The 19,789-nt window shown below is 41.6% G+C and overlaps 1 protein-coding gene across 6 annotated transcripts in view; it reads right to left on the reverse strand.

Moving 5' to 3' along the window:
- nol8 (nucleolar protein 8) overlaps nt 1-19,626 on the reverse strand; it is a 50,265-nt gene extending 30,639 nt beyond the window's left edge. For 2 of the 6 annotated variants that reach the window (XM_070895394.1, XM_070895390.1), the window contains exons 1-7: nt 19,379-19,626; nt 8,243-8,427; nt 7,571-7,633; nt 7,092-7,170; nt 4,817-4,967; nt 3,571-3,641; nt 607-2,509 (exon numbers count right to left, since the gene is read on the reverse strand). In XM_070895394.1, the coding sequence (XP_070751495.1) occupies nt 607-2,509; nt 3,571-3,641; nt 4,817-4,967; nt 7,092-7,170; nt 7,571-7,633; nt 8,243-8,381 (2,406 nt within the window). In that variant the 5' untranslated portion in view covers nt 8,382-8,427; nt 19,379-19,626. Of the gene's footprint in view, nt 1-606; nt 2,510-3,570; nt 3,642-4,816; nt 4,968-7,091; nt 7,171-7,570; nt 7,636-8,242; nt 8,428-19,378 lie in introns of those variants that run through there. The other 4 variants (XM_070895391.1, XM_070895393.1, XM_070895395.1 and 1 more) reach the window with 4 other exon arrangements.
- Nucleotides 19,627-19,789: the final 163 nt, after the last annotated feature.

Below are 19,789 nucleotides of genomic sequence, written 5' to 3' on the forward strand. Positions count from 1 at the left end.
AGATCAGCCATGATCTTATTAAATGGCGGAGCAGGCTCGAGGGGCCAAATGGCCTACTGCTGCTCCTATTTCTTCTGTTCTTATGAAGGCAGGCAGGCAACAGACCAAGAAACGTGTTGACCTGTGCACTTGTTTCCTTTCAAGCTGCTTGGTGGCTCTCCAAATGGCCAGGCTAATATCAAGTACCCTGCACACGGGGAAATCAGAGGGGAAAAATTCACCCCAACCATTACATGACACAAGTCTACTTCTTTATTCTGAGTCAACACATTTATGAAGACGATACTGTGCTACTGCTTGGAGGCTTGTATTGCAGCGTGCATTGTTAACTGTTGTATGCTTATGAATATACTGTAAAATATATATGAGATAAATCACACTATGCGCAAGTTTTTACAATTATATTCAAAAATATTATGGGTATGGAGGAAATCACTGGAATTACCTATATAATGGATTCACAGTAGCTAGTGATCAACAGTAAAAAGAAACAAAGTTATTCTTGGCTGACTGAGCAAGAGATTTGAAGAAGTAAATAATAATTTGAAGTTTTGCTGAAATCAATCTTTTTTAAATTAAAAAATTAAAATGAAAATTTCTACATACCAAATTGGAGAGGGCTCCCTGAATGAGTTTCTTTTGCATCTCAGTCTCTTTCTGTCTCTGCTGTAAAGCAGCCAGCCTTTTCTGATTGTCCAACAAATGTTTATCCAATAAATGTTTATCCAAATTTTGAGGAGCTCCTGCAGCTAAAGTAAAAGTCGCATTCTCAATGCTGAGGGAAATATTTGGTTCATTTTTAGTCAAAAACTGCGTTGCAAAAATTCCATAAGTTCCAGCTTTACATTCCCTCTTTTCCTTCACATTGTCACTTTCAGTGACAAGTAAAGATGAGGGTTTAATTTTCTGAGAGTTGGTTGGCTTTATATGCACCGTCTTTAGTTTTCCAGCCTTTACATTCTCATTGGAATCTTCATATTCACTGTTTTCATCTCCATTTAGTAATGTGGAGCTACATAATTTGTGCATTCCAGATTTCGACTTTTCTTCCTTACTTTCCAATCTACTATGGTTAAGCCTGTGGCTGGGAATGTCTATGATGGTTTGAAGAGATTTTGTTCCTTTAAATGGTTGTGGTTTGCAATTACTTTTCACATCACTATCAGAATCAGAGGATACCACATTCTTGATTCTACTAACTTTCAGCTTTTTGTCAACAGATGTGGTTGCAGAATCACTGCATGATTCTTTATCCATCTTCCTTTTCACTTTCAAGAATTGATCACTAATTACCTTACCTCCTTTATTATTTGCTTCCTTTACCTCAAAGAGGCCCTGTGTGCCTTTAAAAGGCAGGTTAATCAGCTGTTTGTTTGGTGTAATTTCACAGTCACTGCTGTCCTCATTCTGAATAGCTGATACCATGATGTTTTTCTTCAAGACAGGCATGCTCTGGGAAATTATTGCACCTGAAGTTGATGGCAATAGGTTTACTGCGAGGGGCTGTAATGAGTTACTTTTCGGAAAGTCCAATTCACTTCCTTCTTCTGAATCACTGGTTTCTTTCTGAGATTTGGAAAAGCTATTTACCAACTGCTCAAGGTCAGTTAGTGACAGGTCTATTCGGTAACAGCTGCTCATCATTTCTTCATAATCAGAATCCAAATTGGATTCAGAACTCTCTTCTGCGGAATCTTCACTACTGCTATTACTTTTAGATTCTGACTCCTCTTTCTCAGGATTACCGTCCGTCTTGGAATTCACTGAATCTGGTTTTCGATTAGATTTTGTCTTTGGAAAACTCTTGCATGGAATCATTTTCGCGGAAATAATTTCGTCAGTGTCAGCAGAATCATATTCACTACCACTTGATATGTGATTGATGCTAATGTCTTTCAGCATTTCTTTCTTTGAGCTATTTAATGCCCAATGAGTTTGATGTTTTAAAATGTAATCCACACCAACCACCTCCAAAGGCATGTCCTGTGCTTTTACATCTGTCTGACTAAGCTCTTCAATTTTATTTTTCTCTCTTTCAATAATCAATTCCAGTTCTTCAGAGTCAGAATCACGATATGCCACTTGAGCTTTTGAACAAGTATTGCTTTTATTAGAGGCAGCAGATTTTTGTCTGCCAAGGTTTTGATTCACGGAGCCAGCACAACAAGCAGATTTAGAAGAGGCCAACCTGCTCCCTGTCATACCAATCAATTCATCCTTATTAGATTCTCTTGCGACATGATGTTTAACAGTGTTTGAAGACATTTTATTGGCTTGGAAATTGCTGTCAGAATCACTGGAATCCTCCATATTGTATTGGTTGACAGATAGCTTCTTTCTCTTAACGGGTTTCGTAGTAGGGAAGTCCCCTCGTCTTTTCTTACTGATTTCATCATCTTGCTCTTCAAGATGCCATGTAAGGTTGGTTACTGGAGTTTTGATTTCTAAATCTGACATATGATCGAGCTTCTTGATGTTATGACAATATTTAGAAGGATCATACTTTATAATGTGAAATTAGTTAAGGAATGTCTATAATACTATTTCTAATTTAACCAACATAATGAACACAAAACACTAACATGCAATTTCTTCAGTTCTTTTCATTTTCAAAAGGATTATAATGCACTGGAGAACATGTATGGTGCCTTGAGAGCTAGAATGTACATTCATTCAATTTAGCATTACTTATTAGCATTTTGCTAAATGATGCCAATTGTGGCTCAATGGTAGCACTCTCACCTCCAAGTCAGAAGATTGTGAGTTCAAGTCCCACTCCAGAGACTTGAGCACAAAATCATAGAAATTTACGGCACAGAAGGAGGCCATTGGCCCATTGTGCCCGACGCTCCAGTGTAGTACTGTCAGAAATGCTGTTCTTCGGATGAGAATTTGCACCAAGGTCCGCCTGGCCTCTCAGGTGGACATAAAAGATCCCATGGCACTATTTCGAACAAGAGTAGGGAGTTCTTCATAGTATCCTGGACAGTATTTATCCCTCAACCAACATCACAAACAGATTATCTTTTCATTATCTCATTGCTGTTTGTGGCCACGTTTCCAACATTACAACAGTGACTACACTTCAAAAATACTTCATTGGCTGTCCTGGGATGACCTGAGGTCATGAAAAGCGCTATATAAATATATGCTCTTAGCTTTTTCAAACTCCGATTTCCCAAGAGTGACTGCCAATCTCAGTTGGGTAGTTGAAGAAAAAGTGATCAAATCCTGCACAGTTCAGACAGGTCAACTAGAAAGTTGACAAAAGAGCACGATCATTGATGATCCAAGGTAATGTACGTCTCTTGATCACTTTCTTGATGGAAAAGGCCAATGCAAATAACAAGAGAATATTTTTTACATATAACCAAAGAACACTTTGCAGGGAGGGTAGGAGACGGGGGCGAAGGCAAGAAAGAATAATATTGGAATTTGAGTGTTTCCTTTATAGATGTCTGTGCAACATAAAACCCAGCCAAGGCATCCATTTTCTTTCTATCTTTTTTTGCAACAGTTTAAAAAAAAGTATTCTCCCATTTTCCTTTGTTACACTATTGATAAAAGGATATTTTCTTCTGATTTCTTTGTCGGAGATGAAGAATGGGCAACACTCTTCCAAATTTACTCACAATCCAGTCCTGAGGAAAAAATAAATAAAATGATTTAAAGTACTTTATTTGGTACAAAGCAAGATATTTAGTACTTGTCAAGGTTTTGTGGTAGTGTCTCCTGATACATATCCTACATTATATGGTCAGAATTTACTTGTTCAGAAATACAGCATTAGTGGTGATAATTCAGAGTACAAACGTAAGGAAGTGATGATATACCTTTATTAATCACTGGTTAGATCTCAGCCAGAGCATTATGTCCAATTCTTGGCACCACACTTTAAGAAGGATGTCAAGGCCTTATGAGAGGGTGCATAGGAGATTTACCAGAATGGTACCAGGGTCAAGGAACTCCAGTCATGTGGAGAGACTAGAGATGCTGGGATTGCTGGCAAGCAAGGCTCACCACAATTGCCTTTTCAAGGGCACTTGGGATGGGCAATAAATACTGGCCTTGCCAACAACCCCCATATCCCAAGAATAAATAAAAACAAATCAATAGACTACAAGTTGGAGGACGTCATGCTAAAACTGTGCAGTGCTGTGGTTACGCTGGGCTCTGAGCATCATGTCCAGTGATGCACAAGGAAGACAATCATGCGTAGAAAGGCGGAACAGAGAAGAGCCACGAATGAGACGGATTCTTACCATCAGAGCATTGAGTTATAAGGAAAGCCAAGAGAAACTGGTACTCTTCAGCTTTGAAAAAAAAGGTGACTGCTGCGGGACCTCAAAGTGATACACAAAATAATTAATATTTAGAACACCCCCGAGACCTCATCTTTACCCAAGTTTGATACCATTCACATAGTTTAGCCCCCCCCACCAGGTTCAAACTCGTAACTGAAAATTCAGGACCATTATCAGCAAGTTTTTCAGGTGGTGATCAATGGTTGACATGCACGTCCAGGTAGGATGGTGGGGTAAAACTTGTGGAATCACTTAAGAGATATATGGAAGCGGTGATGTTGGAAACTACATGTTTCTTGATGGATGAGGCAAGATGGGCCAAATAAACTTTTTCATTTGTATTTATCATGACTTTGTGCTCGGAGTGGAATTTTCTTTTAAAACCTATAGAAATTAGATTACTATATCACACGAGATAATGTATTATTTTGCATAAATTTCAAACTAGCGAAGAAAATAATTTCAGAGAATAACTGCTGTAAAATTAAGAATATGATGCACTTATTGCTTGCCTTGTGTTCAGGTACTTCTGTTCCTGGTACAGCAGATCTGATCTTGAAGTTTTCAACACCAGATTTCTTTAGAGACTCCATCACTTTTGCTATGCTGTCAATTTGTGGTTTGTGTTTATTTTTAGCTGCATCTTCTCGCTCTTGAGCAAGCCTACAGCAGGTAATGCAAAATAGTCAGTTTAGTTGTAAAACAAGTCACTTTTTTTAAAAAGTGAAGTGTAAAGATTGACTTTATTCCTGAAATACCAGTGACAGAATCATAGGGCCCAACATTGCCCAAGCTGTTTTTTCGGTGCACTGACCTGAAGCGCGCCGACTTTGTGCACTGGAAAAGGCGCCGGAAAAAAGGGGCCCCATCCTGGCCGCTCTTCGGAGTCCCTGGAGGCATGGTGTGGCGTGCAGTCTGAAGGGGGGGGGGGGGGGGGGGGGGAAGGACGGAGCAACAGGTCAGCGCAGAAAGCACTGCCGGCACCTGCGCGCATGCGCAGTGAAGGCTGCACGCGTGCTCCTACCCTCCCAGCGCGCGTCCTGTGGGCTGTGAGCAGGATCCGATGTTTGCAGCCCCTATTCCCGGCCGAAGGGACATCCGATCTCGCCGCACCCTATCCCCGGCCGAGTGGCCAACCGCACCGGCCAGCCGAGTTCCCGGGCGAGGTAGGACTTCAGTTTTATTTTTTATTTAGTAGTTGTGTGTGCTTGAGAGTTTTGATTATGGGGAGGAGCGAAAGAGTGAGTATTGGGCGGGGGGGAAAAAGAGAGAAAGTGTGTATGGGGGGGGGGGGGGGGGAGAAAAGAGTGTTGGTGGTGGGGGTGGGAAAGAGAGAGAGAGCGAGAGCGTTTTGTATACCAGCATCTCTTTCTCGCTGGCTACCCCCCCGCACCCTGTGACATCACGGCCAGCAGCTTACATTTCTCCAGTAGGATTTACTTCATTTTTATTAGTATTTTAACTGTTTGAGCTTTTCCTTGCAATGTTTGGTGCTTGGTTGTTGAGGTCCTCTCCAGTTCTCTTCCCTTCCCTATCCCTGCCCTAATGTCTGCAGAATGTGCGCTGCTTTTTCTTCACTGCCCGCAAGGTTTTTCAGAGCTGGCCACATACGCTGACCTAAGTTGATTTGGAGTACGTTTTTGCTGGCCAAAGTGGCATAAATGGCCAAAACTGGCATAAGTGTCTGGGAACGTCCCTTTTTGAAAAAAAAACTGACCTAAAAAAAAATCGTACCTAACTGACTTACTCTGAAGCAAAGTTTGGGGGGAAAATGCCATTTTTTAAACTTACGCTAGAAAAAAAACTTACTCCAAAAAAATTGATGCAAGTCATGGCCAAAATTGGGCCCATAGAATTTACAGCACAGAAAGAGGCCATTCAGCCCATCATGCCTGTGCCGGTTCTTTGGAAGAGCAATCCAATTAGTCCCACACTCCTGCTCTTTCCACATACCCCTGCAAACTTTTCCCCTTCAAGCATTTATCCAATTCCCTTTTGAAGATTGAATCGGTTTCAATCACCCTTTCAAGCAGTGCATTCCAGACACTCACTGTGTAATTCACCCCCTGCCCCCTCATGTTTCCTTTGGTTCTGGGGAATACCACCTTATACCCACCTCCAGTCTGAAAAACAATGTTCACCACTACTCTGTTTTCTGTCTCTTAGCCAATTTTGTATCCATGCTGTTACTGTCCCTTGAATACTGTGGGCTTTAATTTTGCTAACTAGATTATGTGGTACTGTATCAAAGGCCTTTTGAAAATCCATATACATAACAGCAACCACTATACACAACAGCAACTACACTACCCTCATCAACTTTCACCGGTATTTCAGCACAGAATTGTTATTTTGTGCATGCGCAAAGGTCTGGAAAACTTTAGGAAGTAACTTTGGAAAGCACGGCTTTCTTCTGCAACATCCACAATGTAAAAGTTAGATTTTAAAATACCTAATAATTCAAATTGGAATGTATGTTTGCAAGAATTTTAAGTTTCGGATTTAATTTATTTCGGTTTGAATTGAAAACAGAATGCCGATAGAGTTGCAACAAGTATTTTCCTCAGCAGTAGGGAGGACAATTCGAGAGCAGAAATGACTGGTATCATAGCAAATTTCAATATAAATATATATTTACTACAACATATATGTAAAAAAATCTAATTTTCCTACTGATTAAAATGTATAAAGTTGCATCTTAAAAGACTTAAAAATGCAACATCTCATAAACTTTGCATTAAAAAAATCAAAAATGAACAATCTGTAAGATTAGCTAATACCACTCACTTATGTAAAAAGCATTCTTTGGCCAATTCAATCTGTAGTGTTTCACCTTTCCATTTTGATTTATTCAGAATTGACATACCTAAAATCATAAAAATAAATTAAACTACTGAACATGAGCACCTTAACACAGCTAACAGAGGCTGCCAAAAAGAATCCCACCCCATCACCCAAAGGATTTGATTAGCTCCTTTTTTGGTTTCTGATTGAATGCTTTTTAGAGAATGTGAAATTTATACGAACAATAACATACTTAAAGCCAATCAGCTCACCCCCTACAGACACTTTACTAGACACTAGAGACACTGATTGCCCACATCCTGTGAACACATCAGATGTATTGTTAGATCGTAAAATAAATCATCTTATTTGCAATTATGTGCCTTTAAAAAAAAACTGCAAACAAAAATTGGAACAGGAATCTGTATACAAGATAAAGTGTGAGAATATTTAAAGAAAATTGAATGACGTCGTACACCTACATCGTTTTAATTCTGTTTCTGAGGTACTGATATTAACGTAACCAAAGGTCTTGACAGGATTTCCTGGAAAAGAGATTGTAATTAAGAGATTGTAGTTAAGTTTCAGAAGAAGATACACTTCAAAAACTGTTTTACAATACATGCTCAAATACTGGGCAGTCTGATAGATAGAAGGCTAAAGCATATATTCTCAACTAGGAAGCTGCAGTTTGTAACCCATTCATAACTAAATTACCCATTTGGGTGTTTCATTCGTGTAATACTTATCTGGTAGAGGTGGGTAAGGGGGAAGAAAGGAAATAACGAAAATCGGTGAGGGCATGACTTGCAATAAAATCAAACATTAAATTTAAGTACCTGCAGTATTTAAAGAATTATTTGTACAGATAGATTTTACATGAAACCTGCTTTTCCAGAAAGTGCATCCAATACTTGCTCAGCCAAATATCCCACCTGATTTTTAAATGTGGATCTTGCATAAGAAAAAAATATGGCTTCTAAGGAAAAAAAATTAATAAAAAGGGACTCAAATGGTTCCGGGGCCGGGGGGGGGGGGGTGGGGAGAGGTGCACAGAGTGAGAAATTACAGACCATTAGGTATTAAGCAGCTCGATGGAACAAATGTGTATATCTGAAGTGCAATCATATCAAGCTTAACCATGAACATATTACCTTGGTTATCTTTCCTCAACACAATATCCACATCTGTCACATCTCCAAATGTGCTAAACCTTTCTTTAATTTCGCTTTCAGAGACCATGTGATGCAATCCCCCAACAAATACACGCTTCAAACTTTTGGCTGTCTCCATTTTGTGGTTTGTTGTTTAATTTTAATAAGAAAATGTCAAAAGAGCCCTGACAAAAAAAGTCAAAAATACTTCAATGCACAATAAAGTAACAAAATTAAGCATCGTTTATTCATTTACACACAACTTTTATTGACAACATCCAAAGAAGAAAATGTATGACGAGAACAAGCATATTAAACAAATTACTTCTGCTTGTTTCTACTATTTGCAAATATTCAAGTTTTTTTTTGTAATTTTAGGTCATGGGAGTACAAAATAAAGGATTAAATAACAAGAAAAAATTCAGAAAAACCTGAAGATATCAATAACAGTAAAGCTCTTTGCACAAGCAAACAAATACATCAGTAGGACAACAACAACTTGCATTATATAGCGCTTTTAATGTAATAATATACTCCAAGATGCTTCACATGTGCGATATTGAGCCACATGAGGAGACATTAGGACAGGTGGCCAAAAGCATGATCAAAGAGATAGGCTTTAAGGAGTATCTTAAAGGAGAAGAGAGAGGTAGGGAGGTAGAGACGTTTAGGGAGGAAATTCCAGTGCTTAGTGCTTAGGCAGCTGAAGACATGGCCGTAATGAAAATCAGGAATGCGCAAGAGGCCAGAATTAGAGGAGTGCAGAGATCACGGAGGATTTTAGGGCTGGAAGAGGTTGTATAGATATGGAGGGGCGAGGCCATGGAGGGATTTGAAAACAAAGATGAGAATTTAAAAACTGACGCGTTGCCAGACTGGGAGTCACTGTCGGTCAGTAAGCACATGATGGGTGAAAGGGATTTTGTGTAAGTTAGGATACAGACAGTAGAGTTTTGAATGAGCTCAAGTTTATGGAGGATGGAAGATGGAAGGCTGGCCAGAAGAGCATTGGAATAGTCAAGTCTAGACATAACAAAGGCATGGATGAGGGTTTCAACAGTAGATGAGCTGAGGGTGGGGTGAGGTGAGTCAGGCAATTTTACGGAGGTGGAAGTAGGCGGCCTTGGTGATGGAGCGGATGTGTGGTCGGAAGTTCATCTCGGGGTCAAATACGACACCAAGGTTGCAAACTGTCTGGTTCTGCTTCAGACAGCTACCAAGGAGAGGGATGGAGTCGATGGCTAGAGAACGGAGTTTGTGGCAGGGTCTAAAGACAACAGCATCAGTTATCCCAATATTTAGTTGGAGGAAATTGCTGTTCATCCAGTACTGGATGTCAGACAAGCAGTGTGACAAATCAGAAACAGTGGATGGGCTGAGGGAAGTGATATTGAGGTAGAGATGGATGTTGCCAGCATACATGTGGAAACGGACGTGTTTTTGGATGATGTCGACAAGGGGCAACATGTAGTTGAGAAATAGGATGGGGCCAAGGATAGATCCTTGGGGTACTCCAAAGCTAACAGTGTGAGAGTGAAAGGAGAAGCCATTGCAGGTGATTCTCTGTCTACGACTGGATAGATAAGAATGGAACCAGGTAAGTGCAGTCCCACCCAGCTGAATAATGGAGGAGAGGAACTGGAGGAGGATGGTGTGGTCAACCATGTCAAAGACTGCAGAAAGGTCAAGAAGAGATAATTTACTACATCAGACACATAGGACGTCATGTGTGACTTTGATAAGGGCCATTTCGGTACGGTGGTCGGGGCGAATACCTGATTGGAGGGTTTCAAACATAGAGTTGCAGGAAAGATGATCATGGATTTGGGAAGTGACACACATTCAAGGACTTGAGAGGAAAGGGAGGTTGGAGATGGGGTGGTAGTTTGCAAGGTCAGAGGGGTCAAGGATGAGCTTTTTGAGGAATGGGGTGAAGATGGTAGTTTTGAAAGGTGGGGGGGGCGGGGAAACAGTACCTGAGGAGAGAGGACCATTAACAATATCAGCTAACATGGGATCCAGGAAAGGAAGTTGAGTGGTCAGCAGTTTGGTAGGAATAGAGTCGAGGGAGCAGGAGGTGGGTCTCATGGACAAGATGGGCTCAGAGAGGGCATGAGGGGAGATAGGATAGAAACAAGAGAAAGAGGTGAGTTCAGGGCTAGGGCAGGGGGGACTCCTGGGGGAAGTTTGGCCCGGTGGGCTAGGGGAAGGGAGGGAAGCGGCAGAGGCAGCTGAACAGATAGTCTCAATCTTAGTGATAAAGAATGCATGAGCTCCTCATGCTTGTTGGAGGTGAGTGTTGAGGAGGCAGGAGAGAGGAGGTTTAAGACGACGGTCGCCAATACATACACCCTCTTGTACGCTCCTGATAATCAAAATAGATTTTATATATGGTGTGGAACAAATGGGAAACTGTTCCACCTCCGCCGCCTCCAGGCCAGATGCAAGGTCATCCCATGCTCTTGTTATTGAACTACAGTATGCAGACGACGCTTGCGTCTGCGCACACTCAGAAACCGAACTGCAAGCCATTATCAACACCGTCACCGAAGCGTATGAGAGCATGGACTTACACTAAACATCCGTAAGACAAAGGTCCTCTACCAACCTGCCCCCGTCACACAGCACTGCCCCGTTTATCAAAATCCACGACGAGGCCTTGGTTAACATGGACCATTTTCCATATCTCAGAAGCCTACTGTCAACAAGCACAGATGTCGATGACAAAGTCCAACACCACCTTCAGTGTGCCAGTGCAGCCTTCGGTCATCTGAGGAAGAGTGTTTGAAGACCAGGACCTCAAACCTGGCACCAAGCTCATGGTCTACAGAGCAGAAGTGATACCTGCCCTCCTATATTGTTCAGAGACGTGGACTTTGTACAACAGGCACCTCAAAGCACTGGAGAAGTACCACCAACGCTGCCTTCGCAGCATTCTGCAAATCCATTGGCAGGATAGGCGCACCAACGTCAGTGTTCTCGCTCAGGCCAACATCCCAAGCATCAAAGCACTGACGATGCTCGATCAGCTCCATTGGACGGGCCACATCGTCCGCATGCCTGAAAAGAGACTCCCAAAACAAGCACTCTACTCGGAGCTTCGACACAGCAAGCGAGCCCCAGGTGTGCAGAGGAAATGATTCAAGGACATGATTCAAGGACACCCTCAAAGTTTCCTTGAAAAAGTGCAACATCCCCACCAACACCTGGGAATCCCTGGCCCAAGACCGCTCAAAGTGGAGGAAAAGCATCGGGAAGGTGCTGAACACCTCAAGTCCCTTCGCCGGGAGCAAGCTGAAGCCAAGCGTAAATAGCTAAAGGAGCGCACAGCAACCCACGCACCCCACCCACCCGTTCCTTCAACCACCGTCTGCCCCACCCGTGACAGAGATTGTAGGTCCCGCATCGGACTCATCAGTCATCTGAGAATTTTATATATGGTGGATCTCTTGTGGTGTAACTTACAGAAATTTAGAAGATTTGTTGTTTGATAAAGGAAGGAGAATGGTATGGAAAATATTCTAGTGTAGTGGTATATTTTAGGTGAGAATAAGGGGAATGATAATACAAATAAAGAAATGAATGTAAATGAGTGATTCACAGAAATTGAAATGAAGTGAATATAATTAATTGATAAAATGGTATATTGTAAAATGTTATTAATTGCGGAGGATTATGAAGAGAAAATGGTAGTTCAAATAAATTGTGAATGTTTAAGAAAACAGAAAATGAAAATGTTAATTTAATTTGTAATATGCATCTCCCATGGCATTGCACCCTGGGAGTCAAAACCAAGTGTGGTCTTCTGGTGAAGCAGTTCGAGCCCAGATACACCAAACTATGCAGATGTCATTCAGTTCCCATTTTATAATCATACATACTGTCCTTAACATTATATATTTGTTAAAAATTCCAATATCCACATTTACAACGGAAAATATCTGTGTAAACCTCATACTGTAATTACACCCTTCTGCAAATGGTGGCACTCATTTCTCATCCTTCCTCACCACTATCAGACCTAGAAAATATCACACTCGATGTTCCCATTCTCTAGGTAAGAGAGCAGCCATGGCAATATTGGAGGACCAAAGCACACATTTAATAATGTATTTTTCTGTGTTTATTATCCTAGAATGCTTATTTCAGGGTTTTTTTTCTTTAAAGATCAACAAATTGAATTTGTTATCTGATTGTTAATCCAGTCACCACCACTTGTATTGCCCATGCTTATACCAGGCAACTTTCCATAAACATTTCTATCACCACAAATTTCAATTATAAAAGCCCCTGTACTACGTGCCGCATGCTAGCCAGAGTAGGAATCGCAGGATAGCTCAGATGAATACGTGGCTTGAGCAGTGGTGCAGAAGGGAGGGATTCAAATTCCTGGGGTATTGGAACCGGTTCTGGGGGAGGTGGGACCAGTACAAACCAGACGGTCTGCACCTGGGCAGGGCCTGAACCAATGTCCTAGGGGGAGTGTTTGCTCGTGCTGTTTGGGAGGAGTTAAACGAATATGGCAGGGGGATGGGAACCAATGCAGTGAGACAGAGGGAAACAAAATGGAGACAGAAGCAAAAGATAGAAAGGAGAAGAGTAAAAGTGGAGGGCAGAGAAACCCAAGGCAAAAAGCAAATAGGGCCACTTTACAGCAAAATTCTAAAGGGTCAAAGTGTGTTAAAAAGGCAAGCCTGAAGGCTCTGTGCCTCAATGCGAGGAGTATTCGTAATAAGGTGAACTAATTAACTGCGCAGGCAGCTATTAACGAGTATAATATAATTGGGATTACGGAGACATGGCTCCAGGGTGACCAAGGCTGGGAACTCAACATCCAAGGGTATTCAACATTCTGGAAGGATAGACAGAAAGGAAAATGAGGTGGGGTGGCATTGCTGGTTAAAGAGGAAATTAATGCAATAGTAAGAAAGGATATTAGCTTGGATGATGTGGAATCGGTATGGGCGGAGCTACAGAGTACCAAAGGGCAGAAAACGCTAGTGGGAGTTGTGTACAATCCACCAAATAGTCGTAGTGAGGTTGGGGACAGCATCAAACAAGAAATAAGGGATGTGTGCAATAGAGGTATGGCAGTAATCATGGGCGACTTTAATCTACATATTGATTGGGCTAACCTAACTGGTAGCAGTGCAGTGGAGGAGGATTTCTTGGAGTGTATTAGGGATGGTTTTCTCGACCAATATGTTGAGGAACCAATTAGAGGGCTGGCCATCCTAGACTGGGTGATGTGTAATGAGAAGGGATTAATTAGCAATCTTGTTGTGCAAGACCCCTTGGGGAAGAGTGACCATAATATGGTAGAATTTTTTATTAAGATGGAGAGTGACAAAGTTAATTCAGAAACTAGGGTCCTGAACATAAGGAAAGGTAACTTTGATGGTATGAGGCGCAAATTGGCTAAATTAGACTGGCAAATGATACTTAAAGGGTTGACGTTGGATAGGCAATGGCAAACCTTTAAAGATCATATGGACAAATTTCAACAATTGTACATCCCTGTCTGGAGTAAAAATAATATGGGAAAGGTGGCTCAACCGTGGCTAACAAAGGAAATTAAGGATAGTGTCAAATTCAAGGAAGAGGCATACAAATTAGCCAGAAAAAGCAGCAAACCGGAGGAGTGGAAGAAATTTAGGATTCAGCAGAGGAGGTCAAAGGGTTTAATTAAGAGGGGGAAAATAGAGTATGAGAGGAAGCTTGCCGGAAACATAAAAAGTGACTGCAAAAGCTTCTATAGATATGTGAAGAGAAAAAGATTAGTGAAGACAAACTTAGGTCCCTTGCAGTCGGATTCGGGTGAATTTATAATGGGGAACAAAGAAATGGCAGACCAACTGAACAAGTACTTTGGTTCTGTCTTCACAAAGGAAGATACAAATAACCTTCTGGATGTACTCGGGGACCGAGGGTGTAGTGAGAAGGAGGAACTGAAGGATATCCTTATTAGGTGGGAAATTGTGTTAGGGAAATTGACGCGATTGAAGGCCAGTAAATCCCCAGGGCCTGAGTCTACATCCCAGGGTACTTAAGGATGTGGCCCGAGAAATAGTGGATGCATTGGTGATAATTTTCCAACAGTCTATCGACTCTGGATCAGTTCCCATGGACTGGAGGGTTGCTAATGTAACACCACTTTTTAAAAAAGGAGGGAGAGAGAAAACAGGTAGTTATAGACCAGTTAGCTTGACATCAATAGTGGGGAAAATGTTGGAATCAATCATTAAGGATGAAATAGCAGCACATTTGGAAAGCAGTAATAGGATTGGTCCAAGTCAGCATAGATTTATGAAAGGGAAATCATGCTTGACAAATCTTCTGGAATTTTTTGAGGATGTAACTAGTAGATGTGATGTGTTTGGACTTTCAAAAGGCTTTTGACAAGGTCCCACACAATAGATTGTTGTGCAAAATCAAAGCACATGGTATTGGGGGTCATATACTGACGTGGATAGAGAACTGGCTGGCAGACAGGAAGCAGAGAGTCGGGATAAACGGGTCCTTTTCAGAATGGCAGGCAGTGACTAGTGGAGTGCCGCAGGGCTCGGTGCTGGGACCCCAGCTCTTTACAATATATATTAATGATTTAGATGATGGAATTGAGTGTAATATCTCCAAGTTTGCAGATGACACTAAACTAGGTGGCGGTGTGAGCTGTGAGGAGGACGCTAAGAGACTGCAGGGTGACTTAGACAGGTTAGGCGAATGGGCAAATACATGGCAGATGCAGTATAATGTGGATAAATGTGAGGTTATCCACTTTGGGGGCAAAAACACGAAGGCAGATTATTATCTGAATGGCGGCAGATTAGGAAAAGGGGAGGTGCAGTGGGACCTGGGTGTCATGGTTCATCAGTCCTTGAAAGTTGGCATGCAGGTACAGCAGGCAGTGAAGAAGGCAAATGGTATGTTGGCCTTCATAGCTAGGGGATTTGAGTATAGGAGCAGGGAAGTCTTACTGCAGTTGTACAGGGCCTTGGTGAGGCCCCATCTGGAATATTGTGTTCAGTTTTGGTCTCCTAACCTGAGGAAGGACGTTCTTGCTATTGAGGAAGTGCAGCGAAGGTTCACCAGACTGATTCCAGGGATGGCAGGACTGACATATGAGGAGAGACTGGAGCAACTGGGCCTTTTTACACGAGTTTAGAAGGATGAGAAGGGATCTCATAGAAACATACAAAATTCTGACGGGACTGGACAGGTTAGATGCGGAAAGAATGTTCCCGATGTTGCGGAAGTCCAGAACCAGGGGACACAGTCTTAGGATAAGGGGCAGGCCATTTAGGACTGAGATGAGGAGAAACTTCTTCACTCAGAGAGTTGTTAACCTGTGGAATTCCCTGCCGCAGAGAGTTGTTAATGCCAGTTCATTGGATATATTCAAGAGGGAGTTAGATATGGCCCTTACGGCTAAAGGGATCAAGGGGTATGGAGAGAAAGCAGGAAAGGGGTACTGAAGGAACGATCAGCCATGATCTTATTGAATGGTGGTGCAGGCTCGAAGGGCCGAATGGCCTACTCCTGCTACCTATTTTCTATGTTTCGATGTTTCTAAATGCACCAGCTATTTTGGGCAATTCTTCAATGTGAGCTGTGTAAATTTCCATACCAGATCAGAACAAAACCCACAGCTAGAATTAAAAGGTTTCTGAAAAACATGTCAAATTGAAACTGATACTGTAAAATGACCCTGGGAAAACTGACGGGTGGATTTGAATTGCTCTGTAACGCCAAATGATTCGATTCGCAAGCAAGAGATGGCCACAGAGGCAGATCATCAATTTAGGAAATAAACTGATTCATCAGGACAGAGTCTGACTGAGAGGAGGGACACAATACTGTACATTTACTTTTGTTCCAGAGACTTGTCCAATGTCCAAGCACTCCAGGAGGTGCTGCCTTTCGGATAAGTCGTTAAACTGAGGAACTATCTGCTCTCATGAAAAGATTCCATGGTGTTATTTCAAAGGCAGGGGAGCTATCCAGTGACCTGGCCAATATTTATCCCTCAACCATCACCACTTAAAAAAAATATTAACTGGTCATTATCACATTGCCGTTTGTGGGAGCGTGCTGTGCCCAAATTGGCTGCTGCATTTCCTACATTACAACAGAGACTACACTTCAAAAGTGCTTCACTGGCTGTAAAGCGCTTTGGGATGTCCCGAGATCGTGAAAGGTGCTTTATAAATTCAATTCTTTCTTTTTGTAACCTTTAATACACTCCGAATCCCCTGGAGGGTCTCTGGGACTACTGTTCAATCTTTTATGCCCAACGCTGATAGTGGGCAAATCCTGCTGACACGAACGCGCCTGCTATCAGCATTGGACGGTAAAACCAATATTAGCCTCAGATACCTTCCAGGAGATTCAGAGTGTACTAAAGGTGGGGACTACATTCAAATTAATTATAGCTGTGTTACTTACAGAATAAGCATGTAACCAGTAATTACAGTATCAACATGCATTTCCCACTTAAAATTGACCAACATCAAGAACAGATCGTGGGAGGTCAGCTCAGTGTCGCTTAGGTTCTCTATCAATGCTGACAGGTCATGGTCACTCAATGCTTCTGGACCCTAGGATGCCTCCCCAGTAATTCTGAATCCCAGATTAGTGTCAGCACCCATTAGTCCCTCGGGGTTGACAGACCCATCGTCACCATGCTGCCAGATACTAAGACCACACTCGGATGTGCTGCTGGACATTGGAATTCAGTTTCGCAGTGACTTGTGAACCTTCTCCCATGCTCTCAGGCCCTTCTCCGCCAGACTGTTGGAAGTCGATCACCTGCTACAAATTACTACACATGGGGATTTAAAAAAAAAAAATACTAATGGTCCCTTGGCAATGCAATAAGTGTGTCTACTTCATGTTTTCCTGCATCATTTCCCATTGAAAGCTCCTGATCTCAACTTGTTCAGTTGGGCTGGCATTAAAATTTTCCAGATGGAAAAAAAATTAATATGTTAAGCAACATAACTTTTATTGAACTGATCAGTTCAAAGCAGCATAGAGTGAACCTTGGGAAATATTGTTTCATGACTCTAGGTTAGGGAATTATGCATGGCAGTTGAAAAAACAGAGGCATATAAAGAAGGAAAATTAAGTTTTTTTTTTGTCCTAAATATATTTTTAGATAAAATTCCCTGCCTGATAATGGATTCAGATAAATTTGAGCTACTGTTCCATTGTACCATGGTCTGATAATTGTACACTCCCTCTAGTGGACTAGTGCTGTAAATGGTGACACCTTGCAGTGTAGTTACAGTAGAGCAAACTTGACCTGATCCTATTTTTGAGCCAGTGACTCGTGCCATGGAGAACATTCAATATCTGTTTTCATTATCAATTTTACAAATAATTACTTGAATATCAAAATGTAATGGACTTAAATTTTCTTTATTATAATCAAGAACCAATTAGTTACATGTGAACTGTCAACAGATCTTTTTCAATTATGGGCATCACATGTAATTGTGTCCACATCTTTCAGCAGGCGCTAGTTGATAACACATCAGGTGGAAATCCCGGTTAGTATTGCTCCTCTTAGCTCAGTGCCACTCCACATGGAGCATTCGTCTATAAAGCCATTATGGCAGTTTCAAAGTGCTTTTAATACTATATTTACAAGGAATGCAAATCTAATTTTTAGCAGATTAAGCTCCAGGAGATAGTTAAATTGTTCAATTATAATTCAAATCCATTGTAGCAGACCTGTTCCGCTCAATATCAAAAATCTGCTGCAATAGTGGACACTTAAATTGGCTCCTGCTTGCTAGAAGCAATCAGTTTTGATATAATACACATTATTTGGAGTAGGGCTCCCCTATCAATGGTTCACAGCTGTTTAATTGGTGTGAATGTAATTTATTTTCTCTTCTAATGTCTTGAATTTATTATTATTTGTTCATGGGATGTGGGCATCACTGGCAAGGCCAGCATTTATTGCCCATCCCGAATTGCCCCAGAGAAGGTGGTGAGCCGCCTTCTTGAACCGCTGTAGTCCATAGTGCTGTTAGGGAGGGAGTTCCAGCATTTGACCCAGCAACAATGAAGGAGCAGCAATATATTTCCGGGTCAGGATGGTGTGTGACTTGGAGGGGAACTTGAAGATGATGGTGTTCCCATGCGCCTACTTCCCTTGTCCTTCTAGGTGATAGAGGTCACATGTTTGGGAGGTGCTGTCAAAGAAGCCTTGGCGAGTTGCTGCAGTGCATTTTATAGATGGTACACATTGCAGCCACAGTGCACCAGTGGTGGAGGGAGTGAAAGTTTTCAGTGGTGGATGGGGTGCCAATTAAGCTGGCTGCTTTGTCCTGGATGGTGTTGAGCTTGAGTGTTGTTGGCAGCTGCACTCATCCAGGCAAGTGGAGAGTATTCCATCACACTCCTGACATGTGTCCTGTAGTTGGTGGAAAGACTTTGGGGAGTCAGGTGAAACACTCACCCGAGAATATCCAGCCTCTGACCTATTCTTGTAAGCACAGTGTTTATGTGGCGAAGCTCTCTGATTGGAGATTATCATTGCCTGGCACTTGTGTGGTTCGAATATTACTTTGCACTTAAGCCTGAATGTCATCCAGGTCTTGCTGCATACGTCCAGGGATGGTTCATTATCTGAGGAGTTGCGAATTGTATTTGCTGATTGCTACTTTGCATTGACTGAACATGTTGAGTACTGAGTATAAGACTCACTCCACTGTTATTTTCAACTTTATCCTTAGCTGCTTCATGAAGTATGGCCTTTGAATATTTTTCTTCACACTGCAATACCTCACACTTGTCGATAGTAAATTTAATTTGCCACTGTTCGGTCCAATCTACTGGCTCCATAGTGCCTAATACAACTAACTGTACCACAAATAATCAGCCTCCCTGTCTCTCCTGTCACTGCACACAAAACAAATCGATTATTTACTAATATTCAACAAAGTTACATACTACATTGGGGGGGAAAAAAACAGGCCACGCGATTAGACGATCCTGATTTCATTATTTTGGTCGCTCACCACGTACACTTCAATCACAACATGTGAAATATATCATCGTTATTTTTACGTTGCTAAAAACAAAAATGTCTAAACAGCACAAGAGCCACTTTTGAGAAAATCTCACCCCGTGCACCTTCCAAACACGTTACCATAGTTTGCTGTCCATCCTCATTCTCATCCCTCACAGTTCTGCTCAACCGCTTCAGTCCCCCCCAAGAAAAGAAAAGTTTAAAACAAGGCACAGGTCCAGTGAAAGTCACGCCGAAAAAAATATTAAGTTGGGCGATAATCAGCAGCCGCGGATCACATGATTATTATCGACATATTTAAATTAAAAAACAGGTTTGTTTGAATACAAAACACTCCCAATCAGTGAAGGGGCCGTTTAATTATGTAACACAGAAAGGAAATGCTGCTGGTAACAAACACAAATTTATAGAAAGGGGTGCAAAAATAATTTAAAAAAATAATATCAACAGGCTTTTACCACGGTTAAAATGTTACAGAAAAAAACATTGTATATGGTTATAATATA

Source organism: Pristiophorus japonicus, chromosome 12, assembly GCF_044704955.1.
Source record: "Pristiophorus japonicus isolate sPriJap1 chromosome 12, sPriJap1.hap1, whole genome shotgun sequence".
NCBI classification, from domain to species: Eukaryota; Metazoa; Chordata; class Chondrichthyes; family Pristiophoridae; genus Pristiophorus; species Pristiophorus japonicus.